This window comes from Hevea brasiliensis, chromosome 8 (assembly GCF_030052815.1).
Source record: "Hevea brasiliensis isolate MT/VB/25A 57/8 chromosome 8, ASM3005281v1, whole genome shotgun sequence".
Taxonomy (NCBI): Eukaryota; Viridiplantae; Streptophyta; class Magnoliopsida; order Malpighiales; family Euphorbiaceae; genus Hevea; species Hevea brasiliensis.
This window is the reverse complement of record NC_079500.1, coordinates 100,237,678-100,261,742: the sequence shown is the minus strand read 5'-3', so window position 1 is coordinate 100,261,742 and position 24,065 is coordinate 100,237,678. Positions and strand designations below refer to the sequence as shown.

Below are 24,065 nucleotides of genomic sequence, written 5' to 3'. Positions count from 1 at the left end.
TATTATTTTATATATATTTTTAAAGTTATTTGATTATTTTTTAAAAATTTTAATTATTTTCTTAATTTAATAATAAAATAAATGATATAATATAATAGATTAATAATTATATATTTATTTTAATAATATAATAAATGATATAATATATTAATTTAATAACAAAATAAATAATATAATATAATACATTTATAATTTTATATTTATTTCAATAATAAAATAAATTACATAATATATATACTCTAATTAGTCATTTGATAAATAAATAGCAACAGCTAAATATAGTTTTATCAAACACTTAACATAAATTAACTATCATTAATTACCAATCATCAACTACCAGCTAACAATAACAGCTATCAACTAACAGTTATCAACTGTATTCAACAATTAAACTAAATAAACCTTTTATAAAATTAACAGCCGATAAATAATCTATCCATTGTCAACTATCGTGTTGATAGTTTTATCAAATAGATTAATTTAATTATTTGGGTATCTATTAGTTGCATCCAATTCCAATAGCTGAATCAAACATTTTTTAATAATTAATTTCGCACTTCTCACGTAGGTTTTATAAAATAATCAATTAATCAGAATTTTTTCTGCTAAAAAAATTAGAATTTATTTTTTAAAAGTAATTTTTGAGTCAAGATCCATAGCCAATTCATATTATGTCTCTCATTATTATTGGGTAATTTATTCATTTCGACTTGAAATTGAATCAAAATTAATTACTCACCAGCCTACTAAAATATCAATTTTAAAATTTTATCATTTTAAAAAGATTTCTAAGTAAGAGAACAAAAAATAATATTTTAGTTTAGCTATAATTTTAGAATAAATTAAATAATTACTTGTGAAAAAAAAAAAGAATTACGCCTAATTAAGTTAAAATTGAAACAACTAGCCTCCATTCATTAGTTTGGTTTGGACCACTTCATCAAGTGTACGAAATGGAAGGCATTGCAAAGCTTTATCGGGTTTGGACTTGGGAAGGGGGAGGTTCCCATGCTGGGCTTTTGCTTACAGCTATTCCCCACTTTTTTTTTTTTTTTTTTGAGAGATTGAGAATTTCTTTGAAGAATCAGGTGGGCAATGAACCCATTACAAAGCAATGTTGACCTGCAGGATCACAAAGAAAATTAACATCACGAATTGCTTTTGAAGCATAGGTGAGTTGCTTGGTTCCTACTTCTTCTAACATGCACAAAGGAGACCGATGAAAAAGACTTTGCTAGTTCCTTAATATCCCTGATCAACCCCTGAATTTGAAGGAGAATAATGTGACCTTGAATTGCTTCAATCACCACCGGGAGTCTCCTTAAAAATTACAAGAATTAAAACCTCTATGAATTGCCATAATCATAGCATCTCTACAAGCTAAACGTTCGAGAACCGGCGGGTCTAATATTGATTTATAGGCTCTGCAGTTCCAAATCAAAGATTAACAGTCCCTTCCTCGAGCAATCATGGCAACAATTCCTTCTGTCCTCGCTTGTCAGTAGCAGCGTCAAAATTGACTTTGATGAAATGTGCTGGAGGAGGGCTCCAAACAGAAGATGACAAAGAAGTTGGCGTGGTAGCATTCAAATCCTAAGGTGTAGATTCTAGAGCAGAGATAAACTCCTGAAACTGAAGAAGAGCAGCTAATCCTATCTGTTGAACGTCTTGAGGGACATTCTTGAAGATCAGATTATTGCGCCGCTTCCAGATTTGCCACAAAATAAAAACAGCAAGTTGCATGAGTTCTTTACCCTCAGGATGGTTCTGTAAGGGGGAGGTCAGATAATTCCAGCAGTCCAAAGTGTTGAGATTTTGCATCAAACCTGATCTAAATCGCAATGGAGAATTAACCAAACTCCAGCTGCTACAGGGCAAGAGAAGAAAACCCATCTCACAAGAGGAGTAGAAAATTTCTGTGATCAGCTCATATGACTGACTGCAAAACTCCTGCCAATAAATTAGAAAACAAGGGATTGTGGCTTCTAGGATGCAAGAGTTGCGGCAAGCTTTGAATATGGATTTCGTCTTAGCTGTGTTCTTAGATTCAGATCTTTTTTAATGAATATTTCACAAAATGTGGAGTTTCAGAATATGGATTGAGTTGTCCTTTGTCAACTTCAATAAACTGGGCAATTTATAGCAAAGTGTTAGTTCCTTACAGTTCTATCATTTCATTACAGTTATATTCCATTCCATTACATGAATCAAACCAAAGAATTTCTAGTGTTAGTAATGCTCTTTATGATTGATCTCGGCCTGTCTGTTTTCCATTGATTGAGCTAAGCCATTCTCATCATAAAAATTGCGTAACTTCAATCAAACATGATGATTTCCAAGTGAACTATTTAGCATCAAATTTTTAGTAGCCTATGACATAAATAAACGATGTGCTCTACACAGCTTAGTAGAACAAGATCCAAGTTTATAAGAAAAAATTATGCATTTAATTAACAATCAAAATTAAATAAAATTTGATATTACTGTTAGGTGGTGTTGGCGTGAAATTCTAATTCAATGTGATAGGAATCTTAGTATAATTATTATAATCTAAATCTAATCTCAAATATTATTCTTTACATGATAATGTCGTATTTTAAACTGACTTATCGAGTTGGTTAAGTGTTGCAGGACATAGTGAATCCATGCAATGAGATAGAGAAATATAAGCATCAAGGACCTATCCTCGAACTTGGAGAAATTTGTAACTATAGGATTTGCTTAGTACAAATTGATAAATTTATATGTAACTATTGTAATTAATATGTACAATGACTAATAAAAATGTATTTTTCATATTATTTATTTAATTATTGAAATAGAAATATAATTAATTTTTATTATAACTTATTGTTTGATATGATATTAAAAATGTTTCATTTTTATCAATTAATTCAATGACAGGAGAATTATATATTTGATATTAGAAGTTTTAACTGTAAAAATACCTTACATGTGAATATAGTCCAATCCTTTAATTTTAAAAGTTTGCATTTCTATATAATATATTGATATAGAGATAATTTTGAGATAAATTTATTATTATAGTTTTACTTTTTTTAAATTTTCTCACATTTTTCTTTTAATATTTCGATTAATAGAAAAGTTGTAACATGTAGCTAGGTTCCCAAGTTTCATTTATGAAAGCTCAAAGTAAGTTTTACATATTATTCTAAAAAATTATAGTTTATTATGAAAAAAAATCGGTGGTTTAATTAAAAAAAAAAGTAATTAGAAATTATTATTATTATAATTTAATATAATATTATAAAAATTCAACATGCATGATATTAATTTTTACAATCAAAATGACCCTTCCATCCAATTTCCTTATGAATATTTCCAATGGCTGTCATGCATTTTATAATTTTAGTATTAGATCATAAAGAGTCATCATCATAATGATAACACAATTATTGATTTATAAACATAGTTATCAATTTCTGTTAAAAAAAAAGAAAACACAATTATCAATTCTGACATTTGAAATGACTGCCACCCTTGGAAAGTTGACACGGACGTATTTATTCGTAGAGTTATTAGCGTTGAATCACATCGCTAGCTTCTTGTTTTCGAATTTTGCTTCAACTCATTCCTCCAAATCTTTGCGTGCAAGAAAAGTGACCATGGCTAACATGATACCCAGTTTCATGGTGGATAGTATGCTGTGCTAGGTGGCAGAAAAGAGTTACAGAGTTCATGAAGTGTCTCCTTTGTATATACACGGGGATTAGAGTATTCCTTACACCACTGATAACAATTAAAAACTTAGATATTTTATTAAAATTGAGTGAAAAATAAAAAAAAAAAAATTCATTTTTCTATGTATTGGGAGAAATATTTTTCAATTCGTGTAAATTTTAACCACATAGGAAGATGCAAATAATTTATCCATTAAGGATAGTAACGCATAAAGCACTAGTAAAAATATAACTATCCAACCTAAACCTAATTAATATTATTAAAATCGAAACCATCTTCAAACTGATTAAAATTTATTCTTAATTACCTTAACTTGATTAGTAATTTATTACTTAAAAAATATCTAAACTCATTTAATTTTATATATATTTTAATTAATAATTTACATAAAAATTTATTTTTATTAATAATTTATATTTTAAAATTTTAATAATTATTTGAAATATTTAAATTCTATTTTATATAAAATAAAATATAAAATTTTGGCATAAGTTTTAAAAAATTAGAATTTATTCAATTATTTTATAATTAATATAAACTACATAGTAAACATTATAACTATAAAATGAATTTATGTTGCCACAAAAGCATGCAACATTTTTCACTAATGTTAGACTTAAATAATATTTTGTTGTTTAATTATAAATATTGTCATATTGATCATAGTACAAACACAGAGAATATATATATATATATATATATATATATATTCATCAAATTTGTAAATAAGTTTTAGAAAAATGAAATTTATTTAGTTATTTTATAATTAGTCTAAAACTACATAGTAAACATTAAAATTATAATATTTATTTATATGATTAAAATATTATTAATTAAAATCACAAATTAAATATTATTTTCATAATTAATCATAAATATTATCATATTATTTATAAAAAGTCTGAATGTAATGAAAATTAGTTTATAATAAAAATTATAAATTTAATTAATAATCAAGATTAAATAATTATATAAATTTTAATATTATTTTTAATCTTTTAAAACTAACTAGCCCCTACAGCGTTAACAATGAATCAAATGTGATGATAGAAAAAATATTAATAGAATTGATACGACATCCTTTTAGATGATATGCTATTAATTTTACCTGGTCTTAGAAAAACTTTTGCCTTTTTCCTGACGCGGTGGATCATGATTCAAATTTTATTATTTAATGCATGTGCTTTTATTTTTTTCTCATGCAACGTAAATGTATTACAAGGCTTTATGAGCATAAGCAAGAACAACAGCAGACAGGTTTTGCAGGATTGTCAAAAGCCAATTATAAAGGAGCTTTTCTTGGAGGCTCAATTTGACTAGACAATCGGGAGCTTTGCTTGCAAATCTCTCTACAAGAGCAATCAAAATATGATAAAAGGAAAATTTAAGAGAATTAATAGACGCAACGGTGGCAATCAACAGTATTGTTATTGCTAAAATTGTGATTTGAGTTATTTTAGCAATCCATAAAGCTGTACTTATATTATTAGAGGCATATTAAAGGTGTTAGAATTATTCTGAATTTGTTAAGGATTAGAATATTAATTTATATGAATTTAGAATATGTAAAAGGAAAAAAAAAAACCCGAAAACTTGCAATTAGATCAGTGGTTGTACATTAAATTAATACTCATATCCATGAAATCTCGAATATAAAGAATATGAGAGAGAGAGAGAGAGAGAGAGAGTTGGATGGGGTGAACCAAGGAGAAAAAAAGACAAAATTGGTAATTACAGATGCTTCTGCTTTACTTCGTGTTTTTAAACTTTTAAAATTAACTAGTTTTTGTAGCTTTAACAGTGATTCAATGTGATGATAACTAAAGTATTTTAGCAGATCTAATGCCATTATTTTTAGATGATTTGCCACCATTTTTATCTGCCTTTGAAAATTTCTTGCCATTCTTATGATCCGATAGATCATTCTTTAAGGTGAATCGTTGAATATAATTATTACATTGAAAGAAAAAGTTGTCAGTCCATGCAGAGATTTACTAATCTCCTTTATTTGCTGTGAATAACAGATTGCTTTTAGATTCCTCAGGCTTATTTCGTCTGCAGCAAACTCTGTTCTAAATAACACATTGATATGTACAGAACTAATACCATTTATTTTTAAATGATCTGCAAGAATTTTTACCATTCTCATGATTTGGTGGATCATGATTTTAATTGAATTATTGAATATAATAATTATATTGTGAGAAATACTTTCTTTTTCGAAGATAGGATACATTGAAATAAAAATGATAATACTACTCATGAGCTGTAATCAACTCTGCCCAGAATGAGCAGGCGTCCTCTCTCTCTGCAGAGGATAGGAAGGGAGAGAGAAAAATTACTATAAGACAAATGATATTTGTTTACTTAGTCTTACATGTTATATAACCCACCATTATCAGCTATACCTCCATTGTGAAAATGCAACCTTTAGGATCTTTCCCTCCCCATACTCATACTCAACCCCCAAACAGCTTCCCAGCACATCCTCCACACACTCAAATAATTTTGTTCATACTAGCTAAGGCTGTTTATCTACAGAAATACTTCTTCAGTGAGTGGGTAACTTCAATGAAAAAAATTATAAAAAATCGAGATTTTTCTATCATTTTGTGGGTGTGAATCAATCTCTGTATATCATTCTTCTTTTTTTGGGGCTAGCTATCAAAACCAATACTAACTGATTTACTACAATACAAGTTAATCAAAGCAAACTGAAATACGTAATGAAGGCATTTATAGAATATATATGTGTTGTAGCAATGACTATATTTTATAAAGAATTGGGCAAGATTACGGATGAATATTTAGTGCTTGCCGCATTTTGCTATTATCTGCATTACATACTTTTATCCAGATCACGTATCCCAATTTGGATTTTTCACCCACAATCCTTTTCTGCGAAATATGCTTGAGTATAGGCATTGCTCGGGGTGGCAGAAGTGGCATAATAGCATGTTGCTGTGGTGGCTTCATTTTTATTTTGAAAAACTATTTTCAGTTTTTTGATATGACACGTGAGGAATCCATCCAAGGAACAGTAGATGCTGATATTGGTGGTACATGAGGGGATACTGATATTGGTGGTACAGGAGGAAGTGAAGGCATTGAGCTTGAAGATGTTGGTAGTTTTGGAGTTATGGATGTTCCTAGGGGCAGCGAAGGGGTGCTGTGGAGGAACATTGATGCTGGCCTCTCTAGCAGGAGTGCAAGACTAACTATAGGTCATAGAGGTTCTGAGAGTGAATAAAGAATATCCACTCATCTTCGTAGTTCCTAAAGACATTTCTCCTAGCCTGATTCAAGTCGCAAAAGTCATTTGCTTAGATTTTTGTATTTTCTCTTAGCTCCTTTTCTTTGTAGCTCTGGTTGTCTGTTTTTGCAGCAGTATTTTTGTTAGGGTTGTGTTTGCTTAGTTGGTGGTTTCTTGGCTTTTATAGGCTTGTTTTTCTCAGTTTTTGTGAGGAATTCTATTTCTTTTTTATTTTATTATTAATAATATTCTTCTTACTTATCAAAAAGAAAATTTCCATATTTTAGTGTGCTTCTTCAAAATAAATCCCAATTTTTTCATTGCAGTTTTTTATTTTTTTAGATGATCTTAGTTAACTTAATTGCTTATTACTTTTCAGCTAAGAAAAGTTGATATTAGAGTGTTGCTTGTTCTAAAGTTTGCCAGTCTCTCAGGCTCTTGCCATCTGCATTTAAGTTATTGCACTGAAAACTTTATTAAGCTTTTATTTGCTGATTATAGTTAACTAATGTTTAAGGTAATTTTGTCTGTATGTATAAATGAATATGCTAGTTGGATTGCTCAATTTGCTAAAGTAGGCATTTTGTATCCAAGTTGGAGTTTTAATCCACCTGATCAGTTAAAAGCTCTTTTGCTTAAGGATAGGATGTATGGAGATTTTAGTTTATGAATGATATTATCTTATTTTGATAAAAAAAAAAAAGGTAATTTTATTTGTAGTTATTGTTAACTTGTTCAAATAATGAAAAGAGAAAATGAAAGATCTGTTTGATGTTGAATGAATTCATTTTTCCATTTGGTTATCGGTATTCTTAATTGTTCATATTCATTTTTCTTGTTTTATCCAATTCTACGTCAAACAGATATGAATAATTAAGAATACCGATAACTAAATGGAAAAATAAATCCATTCAACATCAAACAGATCTTTCATTTTCTCTTTTCATTATTTTAACAAGTTAACAATAATTACAAACAAAATTACCTTTTTTTTATCAAAATAAGATAATATCATTTATGAACTAAAATCTCCATACATCATATCCTTAAGTAAAAGAGCTTCTAACTGATCAGGTGGATTAGAGCTCTAACCTGAATACAAAATGCCTACTCTAGCAGATTGAGCAAGCCAATTAGCACATTCATTCATACATACAAATAAAATTATCTTAAATATTAGTTAACTAGTATCAGCAAATCAAAGTTAATAAAGTTTTCAGTGCAACAACTAATCAAAGTTAATGACTTTTGTGACTTGAATCAGGCTCGGAGAAATGTCTTTAGGAATTACAAAAATAAGTGGACATTCTTTCTTCACTCCCAGAACCTCTATAACCTGTAGTTAGTCTTGCACCACTACTAGAGCTGCTGCTAGAGCTTCCACCAGCATCAATATTCCCCACAGCACGCCCTCCACTGCTCCTAGGAACATCCATAACTCTAAAACTACCAACATCTTCAAGACCAATGCCTTCACTTCTTCCTGTACCATCAATATCAGTATCCCCTCATGTACCACCAATATTAGCATCTACTGTTCCTTGAATTGATTACTCACGTGTCATATAAAAAAACTGAAAATAGTTTTTCAATATAAAAATGAAGCCACCACAGCAACAAGCTATTATGCCACTTTTGCCACCTCAAGCAATGCCTATACTCAAATATTTTGTAGAAAATGATTGTGGGTGCAAAATCCACGTAGGGATAAGTGACCCTGGATAAAAGTATCAATGCAGGAAATAGCAAAATGCGGCTAGTATTAAATATTTATCTATAATCTTGTCCACTTCTTTATAAAATATAATCATTGCTACAGCACATACATATTCTATAAATGCTTTCATTACGTACTTTAATTTGCTTTAATTAACTTGTATCCTAGTAAACCAGTCAGTATTGATTTTGATACGTAGCCCAACAAAATGAAGAACCAAACACACAAGTTAACTCCAACCCACAATATTATAGAACAACCTCGATTTTTTATAATTTTTTTCATTTAAGTTACCTACCCACTGAAGAAGTATTCCTGTAGATAAACAATCACTAGCTAGTATGAACAAAATTAGTTGAGCGCGTAGAGGATGTGCTGAGGAGCTATTTGGGAGTTGAACGTGAGAATGAAAAGGGAAAGATCTTAAATGTTGCATTTTCACAACAATGGTGGTATAGCTGATAATGGTCGATTATATAATATTCAAGACTAAACAAACAAATCTTATTTGTCTTATAGTAATTTTTCTCTCCCTTTCTATCTTATGCAGAGAGAGAGAGGACGCATGCTTATCTTGGGCAAAGCTAATTACAGTTCATTAGCTGTATTATTATTATTATTTCAATGAATCCTATATTTGAAAAGGAAGTGTTTCTAACAATATAACTATTATATTTAACAATTCAATTAAAATCATGATCCACCGAATCATAAGAATAGTAAAAATTCTTGCAAATGATTTGAAAATAAATGGTATTAGTTCTGGTAGATCTTAAAGGATCAATATGTTATTTACAACAGAGTTTGTTGCAAAAGAAATAAGCCTTTGGAATCAAAAGCAATCTGTTATTCACAACAAACAAAGGAGACACTTCTTAAACCTAGCAAATCTCTGCATGGACCGACAACTTTTTCTTACAATGTAGTAATTACATTCAAGAATTCACCTGAAATCATGATTCACTGGATCATGAGAATGACAAAAAATTTTCAAAGACAGATAAAAATGATAGCAAACCATCTCAAAATAATGGCATCAGATTTGTTAAAATACGTTAGTTATCATCACATTGATTCACTGTTAAAGCTGCAGAGACTAGTCAATTTTAAAAGCTTAGAAATACAAAGCAAAGCAGAAGCATTGTAATTATCAACTTTGTCTTTTGTTCTCCTTTGATTCAAACCATCCAAATCTCTCTCTCTAACTGATCCTTTACATTCGAAATTTCATGGACATGAGCACTAATTTAACGTATAAATATAAACCACTGGCCTAATTGCAAGTTTTTAGGCTTTTTTTTTTTTCTACATGTTCTAAATTGTGGGTTCTATATGAATTAGTATTCTAATCCTTAACAAGTTCTGAATAATTCAACATCTTCAATATGCCTCTAATAATGCAAGTACAACTTTATGGATTGCCAAAATAACTCAAATCACTATTTTAGTAGTAGCAATACTGTTGATTGCTACTGTTGCAGCTATTAATTCTCATAAATCTTCCTTCTATCATTTTCTGATTGCTCTTATAGAAAGATATGCAAACAAAGTTGTCGATTGTCTAGCCAAATTGAGCCTCCAAAGAAAGCTTCCTTGTAATTGGTTTCTGGCAATCCTGCAAAGCCTGTCTGTTGTTGTTCTTACTGATGCCCATAGAGCCTTTTAATGTATCACAACCTGATCCCGTGGACCGGACCGACACTAGGACCTGAGCAGGCATAAAGCCTCCGAAGTCCGTAGTAAGTCTTATTCCCAACTCCATAACCAAGGCCCAAAAATTAAGGCCCAACAAGTAAATAAAATAAAATAAAATATTTTTATTCGGGTCAACCCAACCCAATAACCATAAAAAACTAAAGTCAGGAGAGTCCCGCTTGACCCTGATACCATCATTTACAAATTATTTAAATATCATACATATTTTCATTTATTAACCTCAAGAATTTAAATTAACACAATTCTTAACAGGGACCATACTACTGCTAACACATGCGGAGTTTTAGATTTCAATTTTAGAAAATAATAAAATAATTAAATAACTGATGTTAAACTTGTGAGGAAGAAAGCAGGTTACTCTGAAAAAGAACTCCTCCTGTAGCCTAAAAAATAGGATAAACAGGAGTGAGCGTTCAACTCATAAAGTAAGATATTTATTTTACAAATAATCTCTATAACTATCTAATTCTAATGTATCCCTGGAAATGAGATGCGTCATCTTCATACAAATCATACTCACACACCTGTGTGTCACATCCATAATCACACATACATTTATGGGGAGTTGATCCCCCTATTCAGCTCTCTTAATCCAAGGCCTGCCAGCGAGATTAACTTAAGCCGGACTTTCGCTTAATAATCCATATGCGGGGGCCAGTGAGATCAACTCAAAGCCGTGCCTACCCTGACTTATCCATAATAAGGATCAGGTCCCAGTGAGTCAAGTTCCAGCCACGTCTACCTATTCTACCCATATCCATATACTCCACATACACACCAACTCACACACACAGCTCCAGATTATCAAAACACATCAATCAAAGTAATATCATCAAGTACAAATGCAAAACATGGCATGTCTAATATTTAACTACATAAATATAAGTATAAGTGATGCATGAGCATGCCAAAAAATTAATAATATTGAAATTGTAAATAAAATAAATATCTACTCACTGTACACTAGAGACTATTGTGGCTGCTGAATGGATGAAAAATAGCTAACCTCGATCATCCAATTAATTATATTATAAATTTATTAGTACTAATTCGAAATAAGACTCTAAAGAAATAACAGACAGCCTAATTTATGCCGGAAATCTGACATAATTTTTCTTATATCTAAAACTTACTCAACCTACAAAATGGTTCAAATAACACTTCTAAACTCACCCCAAATCTTATCAATATTATACGGCCCCTCTTGAGCCTTCCAAACCAGACAATAATCACAGCATCAGACAATTCAATTGTAAGGTTTAAAACTAATATTTTTCAAGAACTATCCAAACTAACTTTAAAAATTTTATAAACTTGTCCTGCAGTTCTTAATAATATTATAAGGCTATTGGAAAATGAATCAAAATTTTTTAATCATCCACGAATATTTTATGAATTTTATTTTAAACCTGGTATGAGGCAAAAATTGAGCAATTTAGAGTTTGAGCTTACCTATGCAAAATCTGACACCTACATCATGTCCAGAACGTCTGAAAATGCTAGGATTGACTATAATATCGATCATGTTTCGAGACAGGCCGTCAGACAGCCAGATCCGACGCTAATGAACTACCATCAATCCGATCGTACCTAAATTACACCAAAAAATTATTAATAATTATCATAAAATTATTTTTGATTTTTGGAAATTGAAAAAACTCAAAATTCTCACCAAGTGATTTGGACCGTCCGATGATCGCCTTTTTCAAACGGTATCCGATCGGAGTGGTACAGATTCTATTTCAAAGATTTCATCACCCTGAGTCCATCGGTGATCTCGAATTTCTGATCCAACGGGAGGATCGCTGGAAAAGTGATCGGTAACCTACTGCCAAACCCATTTCTCTCTCTTCTTGCTGTTGCCGGAAACCACCATTAGAACCGGTGAGAGAGGTCCCGACAGAATGCTTGAGTTGTCAGGAGTTGAAAGCCATCCTCCTTAATCAGAACCACTACCAGGATCGCCAGCCAAAGAGGCTCAAATTTGACGCCTTTCACTCACTCTCTCTCTTTCACTCTCTTGCTTTCTCACATCTCCAACCACTGTCCATTGCCGTTGAGGAGGCCCTAGATGTCGCCGATCTGTGATGCTACCATCCACATCAAAGCTGGTTGCTGGCCGAAGTTGTTGGACGGAGATGGATGCGAGGTTGTTCTTCTTTGGGCAACGCGAGGAATAAATGAAAGTTTATAATATATAAATAAATTATCACTCTTGGGTGCGAGCCATGACTATGGCTTTGCAATCAAAGAACAAAGTGAGATTCATTGATGGAACCCTTAGAATGCCGGTCAACACTGATCCTCTATTTACCGCATGGGAAAGGTGCAACAATATGGTTTAATAGCTACAACAGTTGCAATCAACAGCACTGCTACTACTAAAATAGTGATTTGAGTTATTCTACCAATCTATAAAGTTGTACTTATACTATTAGAGGCATATTGAAGATGTTAAATTATTCTGAATTTGTTAAGGATTAAAATATTATTTATATAACACCCACAATTTAAAACATGTACAAGAGAAAAAAAAAAAAGCTGAAAACTTGCAATTAGGCCAGTGGTTTATATTTGTACGTTAAATTAGTACTCATGTCCATGAAATCTCGAATGTAAAGGATCAGATGGAGAGAGAGAGTTGGATGGTGTGAACCAAAAAAGAACAAAAGACAAAGTTGATAATTATAATGCTTCTACTTTCCTTCGTGTTTTTAATCTTTTAAAATTGACTAGTTTCCCCATCTTTAACCGTGAATCAATGTAATAATAATTAAAGTGTTTTAACAGATATAATGCCATTATTTTTAAATGGTTTACCACCATTTTTATCTGTCTTTGAAAATTTTTTTTCTATTTTCATGATCCAGTGGATAATGATTTTAGGTGAATCCTTAAATGTAATTACTATATTGCACGAAAAAGTTGTCGATCCATGAAGAAATTTACTAAGTTTAAGAAGTGTCTCCTTTATTTGTTATGAATAAAGGATTACTTTTGATTTCTCAGGCTTATTTCATCTGCAACAAACTCAACCTTCAAGATCTGCCCAAAACTAATACCATTTATTTTTAAATGATCTGCAAAAATTTTTATCATTCACATGATTCGGTGGATATGATTTTAATTGAATTGCTGAATGTAATAATTACATTGTAAGAAACACTTTTTTTTTCAAAGATAGGATACATTAAAATAATAATAATAATAATAATAATAATAATAATAATACAGCTCGAGCTGTAATCAACTCTGCCCAGAATGAGCATGTATCCTCTCTCTCTCTGCACAGAATAGGAAGGGAGAGAAAAAAATTACAATAAAACAAATAAGATTTGTTTGCTCAGTCTTGCGTATTATATAACCCACCATTATCAGTTATACCACAATTATTGTGAAAATGAACCTTTAAGATCTTCCCCCCTCCATTCTCACACTCAAATCCCAAACAACTACCCAGCACATCCTTTATGCATTCAACTAATTTTATTCATACTAACTAGTGGCTGTTTATCTACAGGAATACTTCTTTAGTAGATTGGTAAATTCAATGAAAAAAATTATAAAAATCGAAGTTGTTCTATCATATTGTGGGTTAGAGTAAACTTGTGTATTTGGTTCTTCTTTTTATTAGACTACGTATCAAAACCAAAACTGACTGGTTTACTGGGATACAAGTTAATCAAAGCAAATTAAAGTACGTAATGAAGGCATTTATAGAATATGTATGTTTTGTAGCAAAGGCTATGTTTTATAAAGAAGTGGACAAGATTACAGATGAATTTTTAGTACTAGCCGCATTTTGTTATTCCCTACATTGCACACTTTTATCCATTATCACTTATCTCCACTTGAATTTTGCATCCACAATCCTTTTCTGCTAAATATTTGAGTATAGGCATTACTCGGGGTAGCAGAAATAGCATATAACATGTTGTGGTACCTTCATTTTTATATTGAAAAACTATTTTTAGTTTTTTGATGTGACATATGAGGAATCCATCCAAGGAACAGTAGATGTTGATATTGATGATACAGGATGGGATACTGATATTGGTAGTACAGGAGGAAGTAAAGGCACTCATTTTGAAGATGCTGGTAGTTTTGAAGTTATAGATGTTCCTAGGGACAGTGGAGGAGGTGCTGTGGGGAATATTGATGTTGATGGAAGTTTTAACAGCAGTGCAAGACTAACTACAGGTCATAGAGGTTCTTGAAGTGAAGAAAGAATATCCACTTATCTTCGTAGTTCCCGAAGACATTTCTCCGAGCCCGATTCAACTTATAAAAATCATTTACTTTTATTTTGTATTTTCTCTTAGCTCCTTCTCTTTGCAGCTCTGGTTGTCTATTTTTACAGCAGTATTTTTGTTGGTAGTGCTTAGTTTGTGGTTTCTTGACTTTTATAGGTTTGTTTTTACCAGTTTTTGTGAGGAATTCTATTTTTTTATTAATAATATTCTTCTTGCTTATCAAAAAGAAAAATTCCATATTTTAGTATACTTCTTCAAAATAAATCCCAATTTTGTTATTGCAGTTTTTCATTTTTTAGATGATCTTAGTCAACTTAATTGCTCATTACTTTTCAGCTAAGCAAAATTAATGTTGGAGTGTTGCCTGTTCTAAAGTTTGCTAATCTCATAGGCTCCTGCCATCTGTATTTAAGTTGTTGCACTGAAAACTCTATTAAGCTTTTATTAGCTGATACTAGTTAACTAATGTTTAAGATTATTTTGTTTGTATGTATGAATGGTTGTGTTAATTGGCTTGCTCAATCTGCTAGAGTAGACATTTTATATCCAAGTTAGAGCTCTAATCCACCTGATCAATTAAAAGCTATTTTGCTTAAGGATATGATATATGGAGATTTTAGTTCATTAATGTAACATCCCGTACGACAAGGAAAAATAATCTGTGGCTGGAGGCGGGGCCTCGCTTGAGACCTTATTCAAATGGGATGCAGAAATGAACCGAATCATACATTGAAATGGGAAAAACTAATCACTAAAGGTGCCTTTTAGTGGAATAGCCTAGAGAGTTAAAAGAACTCCAGAGTTAAGCGTGCTCGCTTGAGAAGGATGGACGACCTCTTGAGAAGTTCTCCATTCCACCTATGGGACAAAACCGTGAAGCTCAGGATGGGATAGGCCAAAGCAGACAATTCCTCTAGTGGTTGAAAGCAGGGCGTTACAAATGGTATCAGAGCCGAACCCCCTCCATTAAATGTATGGTTCGGGGACGAACCAGTTGAAAGCTGGTGGGCTTGTAACATCCCATGCGGCAAGAGAAAATAATATGCTACTGGAGGCGGGGTCTCGCTTGAGACCTTAACTAAATGGGAGGCAGGAATAAACTAAATCACATATTGAAATGGGAAAATCAATCACTAGAGGCGCATTTTAGTGGAATGGCCTGGAGAGTTGGAAGAACTCCAGAGTTAAACATGCTGAGAAAAATCCTAGGATGGATGACCTCCTTGAAAGCTCTCCATTCCACTTATAGGATAAAACCGTAAGGCTCAGGATGGGATGAGCTAAAGTGGATAATTAATGATATTATCTTATTTTTATATATAAAAAAAAGGTAATTTAGCTTGTAATTATTGTTAACTTGTTAAAACAATAAAAAAAGAAAATGAAATATTTATTTGATGTTGAATGGATTCATTTTTCTACTTGGTTATCGGTATTTTTAATTGTTCATATTCATTTTTCTTGTTTTATCAAATATGAACAATTAAGAATATAGATAATCCAATGAAAAAATAAATCCATTCAACATCAAACATATTTTTAATTATCTTTTCATTGTTTTAATAATTTAACAATAACTACAAACAAGATTACCTTTTTTTTTTTATCAAAATAAGATAATATCATTAACGAACTAAAATCTTCATACATCCTATCCTTAAGCAAAAGAGCTTCTAACTGATCAGGTGGATTAGAGCTCCAACCTGAATACAAAATGTCTACTCTAGCAGATTAAGCAAGCCAATTTGCATATTCATTCATACATACATACAAACAAAATTACCTTAAACATTAGTTAATTAGTATCGGTAAATAAAAACTTAATAGAGTTTTCAATACAACAACTTAAATACAAATGGCAGGAGCTTGAGAGATTAGATAACTTTAGAACAAGCAACGAACAATTAAGTTAACTAAGATCATCTTAAAAAATAAAAAACTGCAATGAAAAAATTGTGATTTATTTTGAAGAAGCACACTAAAATATGAAATTTTTCTTTTTGATAAGTAAAAAGAATATTATTACCAATAAAAATAAAAAAGGAATAGAATTCATCACAAAAACTGAGAAAAACAACCTACAAAAGCCAAGAAACCACAAACCAAGCAAACACAACCCCAACAAAAATACTGCTGCAAAAACAGACAACCAGAGCTACAAAGAAAATGAGCTAAAAAAAATACAAAATCAAAACAAATGACTTTTGCAACTTGAATCAAGATCGGAGAAATGTCTTAAAGAACTACGAAGATAAAGATATTCTTTCTCCACTCCCAGAACTTCTATGACCTGTAGTTAGTCTTGCTCTCTGCTAGAGCTTCCACCAGCATCAATATTCCCCACAGCACCCCCTCCACTGCCCCTAAGAACATCCATAACTCCAAAACTACCAACATCTTCAAGATCAATGCCTTCACTTCCTTCTGTACCACCAACATCAGTATCCCCTCCTCTACCACCAATATCAGCATCTATTGTTCATTGATGGATTCCTCATGTGTCATATATAAAAACTAAAAATAATTCTTCAATATAAAAATGAAGCCACCACAGCAACATGCTATTATGCCACTTTTGCCACCCCTAGCAATGCCTATACTCAAATATTTCCCAGAAAATGATTGTGGGTGCAAAATCCAAGTGGAGATAAGTAATCCTAAATAAAAGTGTGCAATGTAGGGAATAGCAAAATGCGACTAGTACTAAATATTCATCTATAACCTTGTTCACTTCTTTATAAAATATAATCATTGCTACAGCACATACATATTCTATAAATGCTTTCATTATGCACTTCAATTTGCTTTGATTAACTTGTAAACTAGTAAACCAGTCAGTATTGTTTTTGATATGTAGCCCAACAAAAACAAGAACCAAATACACAAGTTGACTCCAACTCACAATATGATAAAACAACCTCGATTTTTTATAATTTTTTTAATTGAAGTTACCAACCCACTAAAGAAATATTCCTGCAGATAAACAACCACTAACTAGTATGAACAAAATTAATTGAGTGTGTAGAGAATGCGCAGAAGTGGTGTTTGGGTGTTGAGTGTGAAAATGGAGAGGGAAAAATCTTAAAAGTTGCATTTTTACAACAAATGTGATATAGCCGACAATTGGGTTATATAATATATAAAACTGAGCAAACAAATCTCATTTATTTTATAGTAATTTTTCTCCCTTCCTCTCTTGTGCAAAGAGAGAGAACGCATGCTCATCCTGGGCAGAGTCGATTACAGATAATGAGTTATATTATTATTATTATTATTATTATTATTATTATTATTATTATTATTATTATTATTATCTTTGAGAAAGAAAGTATTTCTCACAATGTAATTATTACATTCAACCATTCAATTAAAATCATGATCCACCGAATCACGAAAATGGCAAAAATTCTTGCAGATCATTTAAAAATAAATTGTCACACCCATCCACCTTAACTAGGACATGCATAATCTAAATACAAACAGATAGAGTTTCTCTTAATAATCGATTGACTAGACCTAAACTTATTATAAAACTTAAATTTCTAGAACAATTTTCCCAAGAAACCAACAATTAAAATCAAATATTGAGCATATAAAAGTCATCGAAACAAATAAAAAGAACATAGTACGTGATCAGTATAATTTCATTGACGCACAATAGAGGGCAAAAATTCAAAGGCCAAAAATACCACCAATTAGAAGACATGAAAGGGAAATTAGAAGAGAAGCCAAAAATTAAAAAATTAAAAAAAAAACATTTAGAAAAAAGAAAACAAGATTTACTGATTTTAGACTGCACTCAGAGGCTGCCCACGTACCTCCATTGATAAAATAGAGGATCAGGTCTTCGTAACTCTTAAATATAGACTGACTAATTGATTCCCACTAATGGTTGGCCACATGATACCATTTAAATACTAAACTATTCATTTATTTAATAGTCTACTTAAGAACAAGCTTAATGTTCATAATTCCGTTTTGAATTCTCTCTAAATTCTACTGAAAATTCAAAAACATCGCCCTTGAAAATTGAACCTTCCCCTTGGACATTAAATATATTAAAAATTTCCGCTAGAATCTTAAGCTAACAAAACAGATAATATCTACAAATCTGCATAAATGTAACCACTTTCATTTCCATTTCAGAAAATAAATAAATAAATATCTGATAAGATTAAAAGGAAAACGTACATGCCAAAAAGTATTTAATCTTTATGCTGTAGATGCTTAAAAGATCAACCAAATCAAGAATCAAGACTAACAATTTGGGTGACTTGTATAATGATAATAATAAGAAGAGGAAGAAGAAGAGGAATCAATTATAATAGACTTTAAATGTACAGTGTTATCCTTGGACTTCTAAAGCTTGCAATAACATAAACATTGAATGAATAAAATAGAAAACCAATTAGCCTAAAACATTATTCCGTCAAGAAGGGTATTTTCATATCTTTTTATCTTACTACTAATAAATAATTTTTAATAACTATTTGCTAACTAGTTAAATAAGAAAATCTTTGGAGTTTTTGACTTTCTTTCTTTTTCTTTTTTTTTTTCTGTAAACTCAAAGTCTCAGCACATGAAATATATATATATATATATATATATATATATATATATATATATTTTTTTTTTTTTTTTTTTTTTTTTTTTGCTATTTTAACTGTAGCCTACTAAATTGTCCTTCACAACCAATGAACCTGGCAAGCATTTCCTAGACTAAGGGGACACTATAGACAATCCAGGATTATGGTAGATTAAGCAAATTGTTGCTAGAAGGACTAAGATCCTAAATCGCACACATACAATTAGCTTAATAGCAAGTGTTGTATTCTACTACTTGGCTGCAAGAGCATACCACAAGACTAAAATCAACTTAAGACAACTCACTATATTAAAGAGAATCAGATTTCAAGTTGAAGTTAGAAAAATGCTGTCTATTTAGGCTCATTAAGGGCATTCTACGACAATCCAAATTTAAGAAGGAAGCTGATTTAGTGCACATGTAATTAAATACTTTACATTATTAGCAAAGCAATTCCTCTAGAACTTACTCAAGGTATGAATGGATGAGATAAATCAAAAGGTTAGAAGCCAAAAATTAAAATACTGCAAAACCTCAAATAATCATAGAAATCTAAGCATTTTTGCAGCAGAAAATAAAAGAAATAGAATCATAATGCTTATGAATATTAAAAGAAACAAAATAACAAGAAAATAGAGATATAAAGGAGCGAAAATAACAGCCAAATGGACTTGCCTCTTTCGCCAATTCTGATTGCTCTGTATTCAGCAAATACCTTAATTAATGTAGTTTCCTTTGTCAGCAACACTAGATTTGTCAAGTGACCCAAGATAATGGGAAAGAGATCGGATGGCAATGATGAGCGTTTACTTGAGATAGCAATTAAGAAATCTAAACTAACAACTAAACTGAATTTGGTACCCTTACGGTTTTGAGGAAAATAGTGATGGGAAGGATTTAAGTTGGGGTATTTGTAACACTCACCCCTAAACTATAGAGAAGGATGAAACTCAAGAAACTGACAAAGATCCCCTTGAAAACATGACTTATTAAAACCAAGATAACCTGCTGAAAACACAATTGTGAGCAGTATGCATCTAACGTGACTATCAAGTTTACCAAGATTTGTCAAATTTACCAAGAATGGCTATCAACCAACCAAGAATGGCTATCAACCAACCAAGAATATCAAGATTAAAAAGAGGATATCAACAACCCAATAATCAATCCTAAATCACCCTAAACATATATATAAAAAAATAGTCCCCAAAAAAATTCACAATCCACCCATGAAGTAGGTTGGCCTGACCTCCACTAGACTTGACAAAGCGAGGAGAGGACAAGCTATGAAGACAAGCATTGCTAGAACTGGGATCACCAAAAGAATCTGAAATGTTAAAAATAAAACTATAAGCATAAAATCAATGAGCAGATAAATAAATAACAAAGGGGGAATATATAAGGTTTTGGTACTTAATGGTATCAGTTCTACTATACTTAAATAAGTTAGCTGAATAAATATCATTTAATCCAAATCATGTACTGAGCTAAAATAAAAATTTATGCTGTAAAAATATTGTTGAATTAAAGTTGCAAGCATAACATAAAATCTGTAATATCCTCGTACACTCGCGATATGCTTCCTGTAGATAATGCTGGCATCTCAGGCGCAATAATAAACTATGATAGCCTGAGAGCAATGCTGGCATCTTGGACTCTATGATGACACTACTGACCCAAGAGCAATAAAAATACTTGTCATGCATATGTGCAAAGCTACCTCCAAAAGGCGACCACCTGATATACGCCCCAAAGGCTATGTATATATCTAGCGCTGTCCCAAAGACAGTATAAATATAAGCTGAGCTGAAATTATATCACCCGTCATCGAAGTGCTATCTATTCGGTGCATATATTTAGTGTATTTGGTCATTTATTCAGCTGTGCTTCTAAATCTCATTTCATTTAATTAAAAAACACATAATTGCCATTATCCATTCCCATTTTAGTATAAAGAAAAATAACATACATAGATATACATTTAATAAAAATTACCAATGTTAAATATTTATCCACTCACCTGGTATTGGAGACAAAGATAAATTGAAAGGGAACGATCTAACCAACAAAGATGTCCCTACAACCTACATCTGAAGCAGGATTTCCTACAGAGAATTATAGCAAGAAATTGGAGTTTAGGAACGAAGCTATAATTCTAAAATGCTCTGAAGGTGCCTAATATGCAAGAATTGTCTCCTAAAAATTCTAATGAAATTCTGGCATCATTAGAGCATAAGCTGGACATTCCCCCAGTTTTACAAAGCTTCAAGGAGTCTCAAAAATAGCACAACATAATTTAATATAACACCCATCCAAGGCCTGTATAATTATATAAATTCTTCCACCCTATTCTCCCTTTTATACACCCCATACATTTCATTTTAATATTCCTTTCTTTTCCTTTCAAAATTACAATTCCATGGGCTATCTGTGATGATCCAAAATTCGAATTGTCCTCTCATTCTTAACACAAAATGAAATATCAGATTTCAAAACAAAGTTCATCCATTGTACATAGGAAGATATGTACATTCATTTATACTAATTAAGTTCTTATTCCCAATATGAAAATTGACTAGAGTTCACTCATATTATTTAACCAACAAATTCTACATTTACATGAAAATAGATTGGCATTTAATTTAACATTAAAGGGGAAAACTACAACAAGATATCACTTACCCAATACCAATTGCAGCTGAAAAATACTGAAAATAGAAGAACAGCAGAATTTGGGATGGCCATCACACGCTGCCTTCGTATTACCACCCTATGTCACTCGTGTACCAATATTTTCCCTCTCCCTTTACCCTCTTTCATACTTAGCTTACACAATTTCAGCTTAAACAATTTCAAGTTAGAACTTATTAGGACTAGGAAATGAAGTGGGTTTGATTATTGGTCTTGGTTGGACTAAAAACTTAACCAAGGAATGAAATCTCAATTAACTACCCTTTCATTCAACTGCTAGCTTTGACTGGGGTAATGGGAGGATTCAATAACGGTTGAAGGAGGCCAGGGATGTTGCTGGTTGGCTTTAACGGCATTGAAAATGCCAAAATCCAAGAGGGACAGCAACAATAGCTCTTCTATTTCCTGTTTCTATTTTGCTGTTTGGTTGAAATGGATGAAATCAACTCTAATTGAAGTAACAAGGGAGTTTAGGAGTGGTTGTTGCAGCCTCAAATAGACCAAATCACTAAGAATGAGTGAAATTCTCATAAGAAATTGCTAGATTTTGGAGAGCAATTGTGGCTCCTCTCGCTTCTTCTCTCGCGTTCCGTAAAGAGGAGAAGATGGTGACTGGTTTCTTCCATCATGGGGCTGCTGTTAGAGATGAAAAGATGTTGGTAAGGATGGGATTTGGCCAGAAATTGAAGGGTTGGACAGCTGCTGCAAGTATCTCTGTCCTTCAATTCCTAAGGCTGCTGGGTTAAGAGAATGCAAATTGCGGGATGGGTTTGCAAGGCTAGGGCTACTGTAATTGAACGAAAATGACAAGGTGGGGAATTTAGCTGAAATCTTAGTGGCTTTTTTTTTTTTTTTTAATCATGGCTGCTGCAATTACCTCTCCTCCTCTCCTCTGTTTCCGATTCTCGATTCTTCTTCCTATCTCCCCTTTACCATTTTTGTTTTAATTCCTTTTCCTATTACTTTTCTTCTTTACAGGTTTCTAGAGCATTCCCCAATAGCCCAAAATAATTTTTTTTTCTTTTATTATTATTATTATTATTATTATTATTATTATTATTATTTTGGTTTTAAAGCAGGTTTGACAATTCTCTCCCCCTAAAAAATTTTGTCCGCGAAATTTATATCACTGCTGTTTCATGTTGCAGTCATCATTGCTATCATTGACCCTCAGCTAGTATTCAACATTCACCAAAAAGGCATGCGCAACCAAAACCCAATCTGATAGAATTTCTCTTTAAAAATTAACTAATTGAAACAAGAACACTCTAAAAAAAAGGTAAATTTCTCAAATAAATAATTTAAATAAACTAAATTTGTCGCACTTAAACAGGTTATTCTAAGAATAAACATGACCCGAAAACTTACTAACGTTCTGTTTGAATGGGTGAGGGAAGGATAATTAATGAGAAGGTAAAGAAGGGTAAGGAGAGAGAAAGATAAGAAGGGTTATAATAAAAAAAATCACCACCTCTAACATTAATATCAGCACTTCTAGCATCCCTACCTCTAACATTTCCTTCAACACGCATAGGAACATCGGTAACATCTGAATTGCCAATATGTTCAGGAACAATACTTTCACTTCCTCTATTATCTTCTACCCTAGGACTTTCTTGGGTGGATTCTATAGCCTCGTGCTTGAAATCAAAATACTTAAAAAAGCTTTTCAAAATAAATATCACAGCAGAACAGCAGTATGCTATTTTAGCACTTTTGCCACCCCAGGTAATACCTATGCCTAAACATATTTCAGCAAGGGTGATTGCGGGTGCAAAATTTAAACCAGGAGCTATGACCCTAGACAAAAACAAACAATGCAATAAAAACAAAAATGCAGCAACGACTAAATATTCATCTATCAAATTGCCTATCTCTTTATAAAACAATGCAACTCCTACAGCAAATCCATATTCCATAAATATTTTTATCATGTACCCGAATCCGTATCGGTTAAGTTCTATCCTTATCAACCATTCCCACTTACATCTGATAACCAGCGCAACTGCAAGAAAGACCATATAACATATCTGAAATAACCCAAAATGTGATAGAAAGACGACAACTTCTTAAAGCTCTCTTTGTTAAAGGAACGGGTTAGCCACTAAGCAGCCATACCCGCAGTAAAGCAGCACAAAGCTAGTAAAA

General features: G+C 31.7%; 1 protein-coding gene across 8 annotated transcripts; it reads right to left on the bottom strand.

The window, feature by feature from the left end:
- Window positions 1–3,390: 3,390 nt before the first annotated feature.
- LOC110645548 (uncharacterized) lies at window positions 3,391–22,947 on the bottom strand. 8 transcript variants are annotated; one of them, XR_009150735.1, is made up of 4 exons: window positions 21,909–22,944; window positions 21,247–21,331; window positions 20,476–20,553; window positions 16,626–17,092 (listed from the first exon to the last, which is right to left on the bottom strand). XR_009150735.1 is itself a non-coding variant. In XM_058151839.1 (4 exons), the coding sequence occupies exons 1-4, from the start codon at window positions 21,969–21,971 to the stop codon at window positions 19,965–19,967; spliced, it is 231 nt and encodes a 76-aa protein (XP_058007822.1). In that variant the 5' UTR covers window positions 21,972–22,946; the 3' UTR covers window positions 19,743–19,964. The 8 variants fall into 8 exon arrangements, 2 of the variants coding, with proteins under 2 accessions (XP_058007821.1, XP_058007822.1); XR_009150733.1 differs by lacking the exon at window positions 16,626–17,092 and adding an exon at window positions 19,743–19,973 and having other exon boundaries at window positions 20,151–20,553; window positions 21,909–22,945; XR_009150734.1 differs by lacking the exon at window positions 16,626–17,092 and adding an exon at window positions 19,743–20,231.
- Window positions 22,948–24,065: the final 1,118 nt, after the last annotated feature.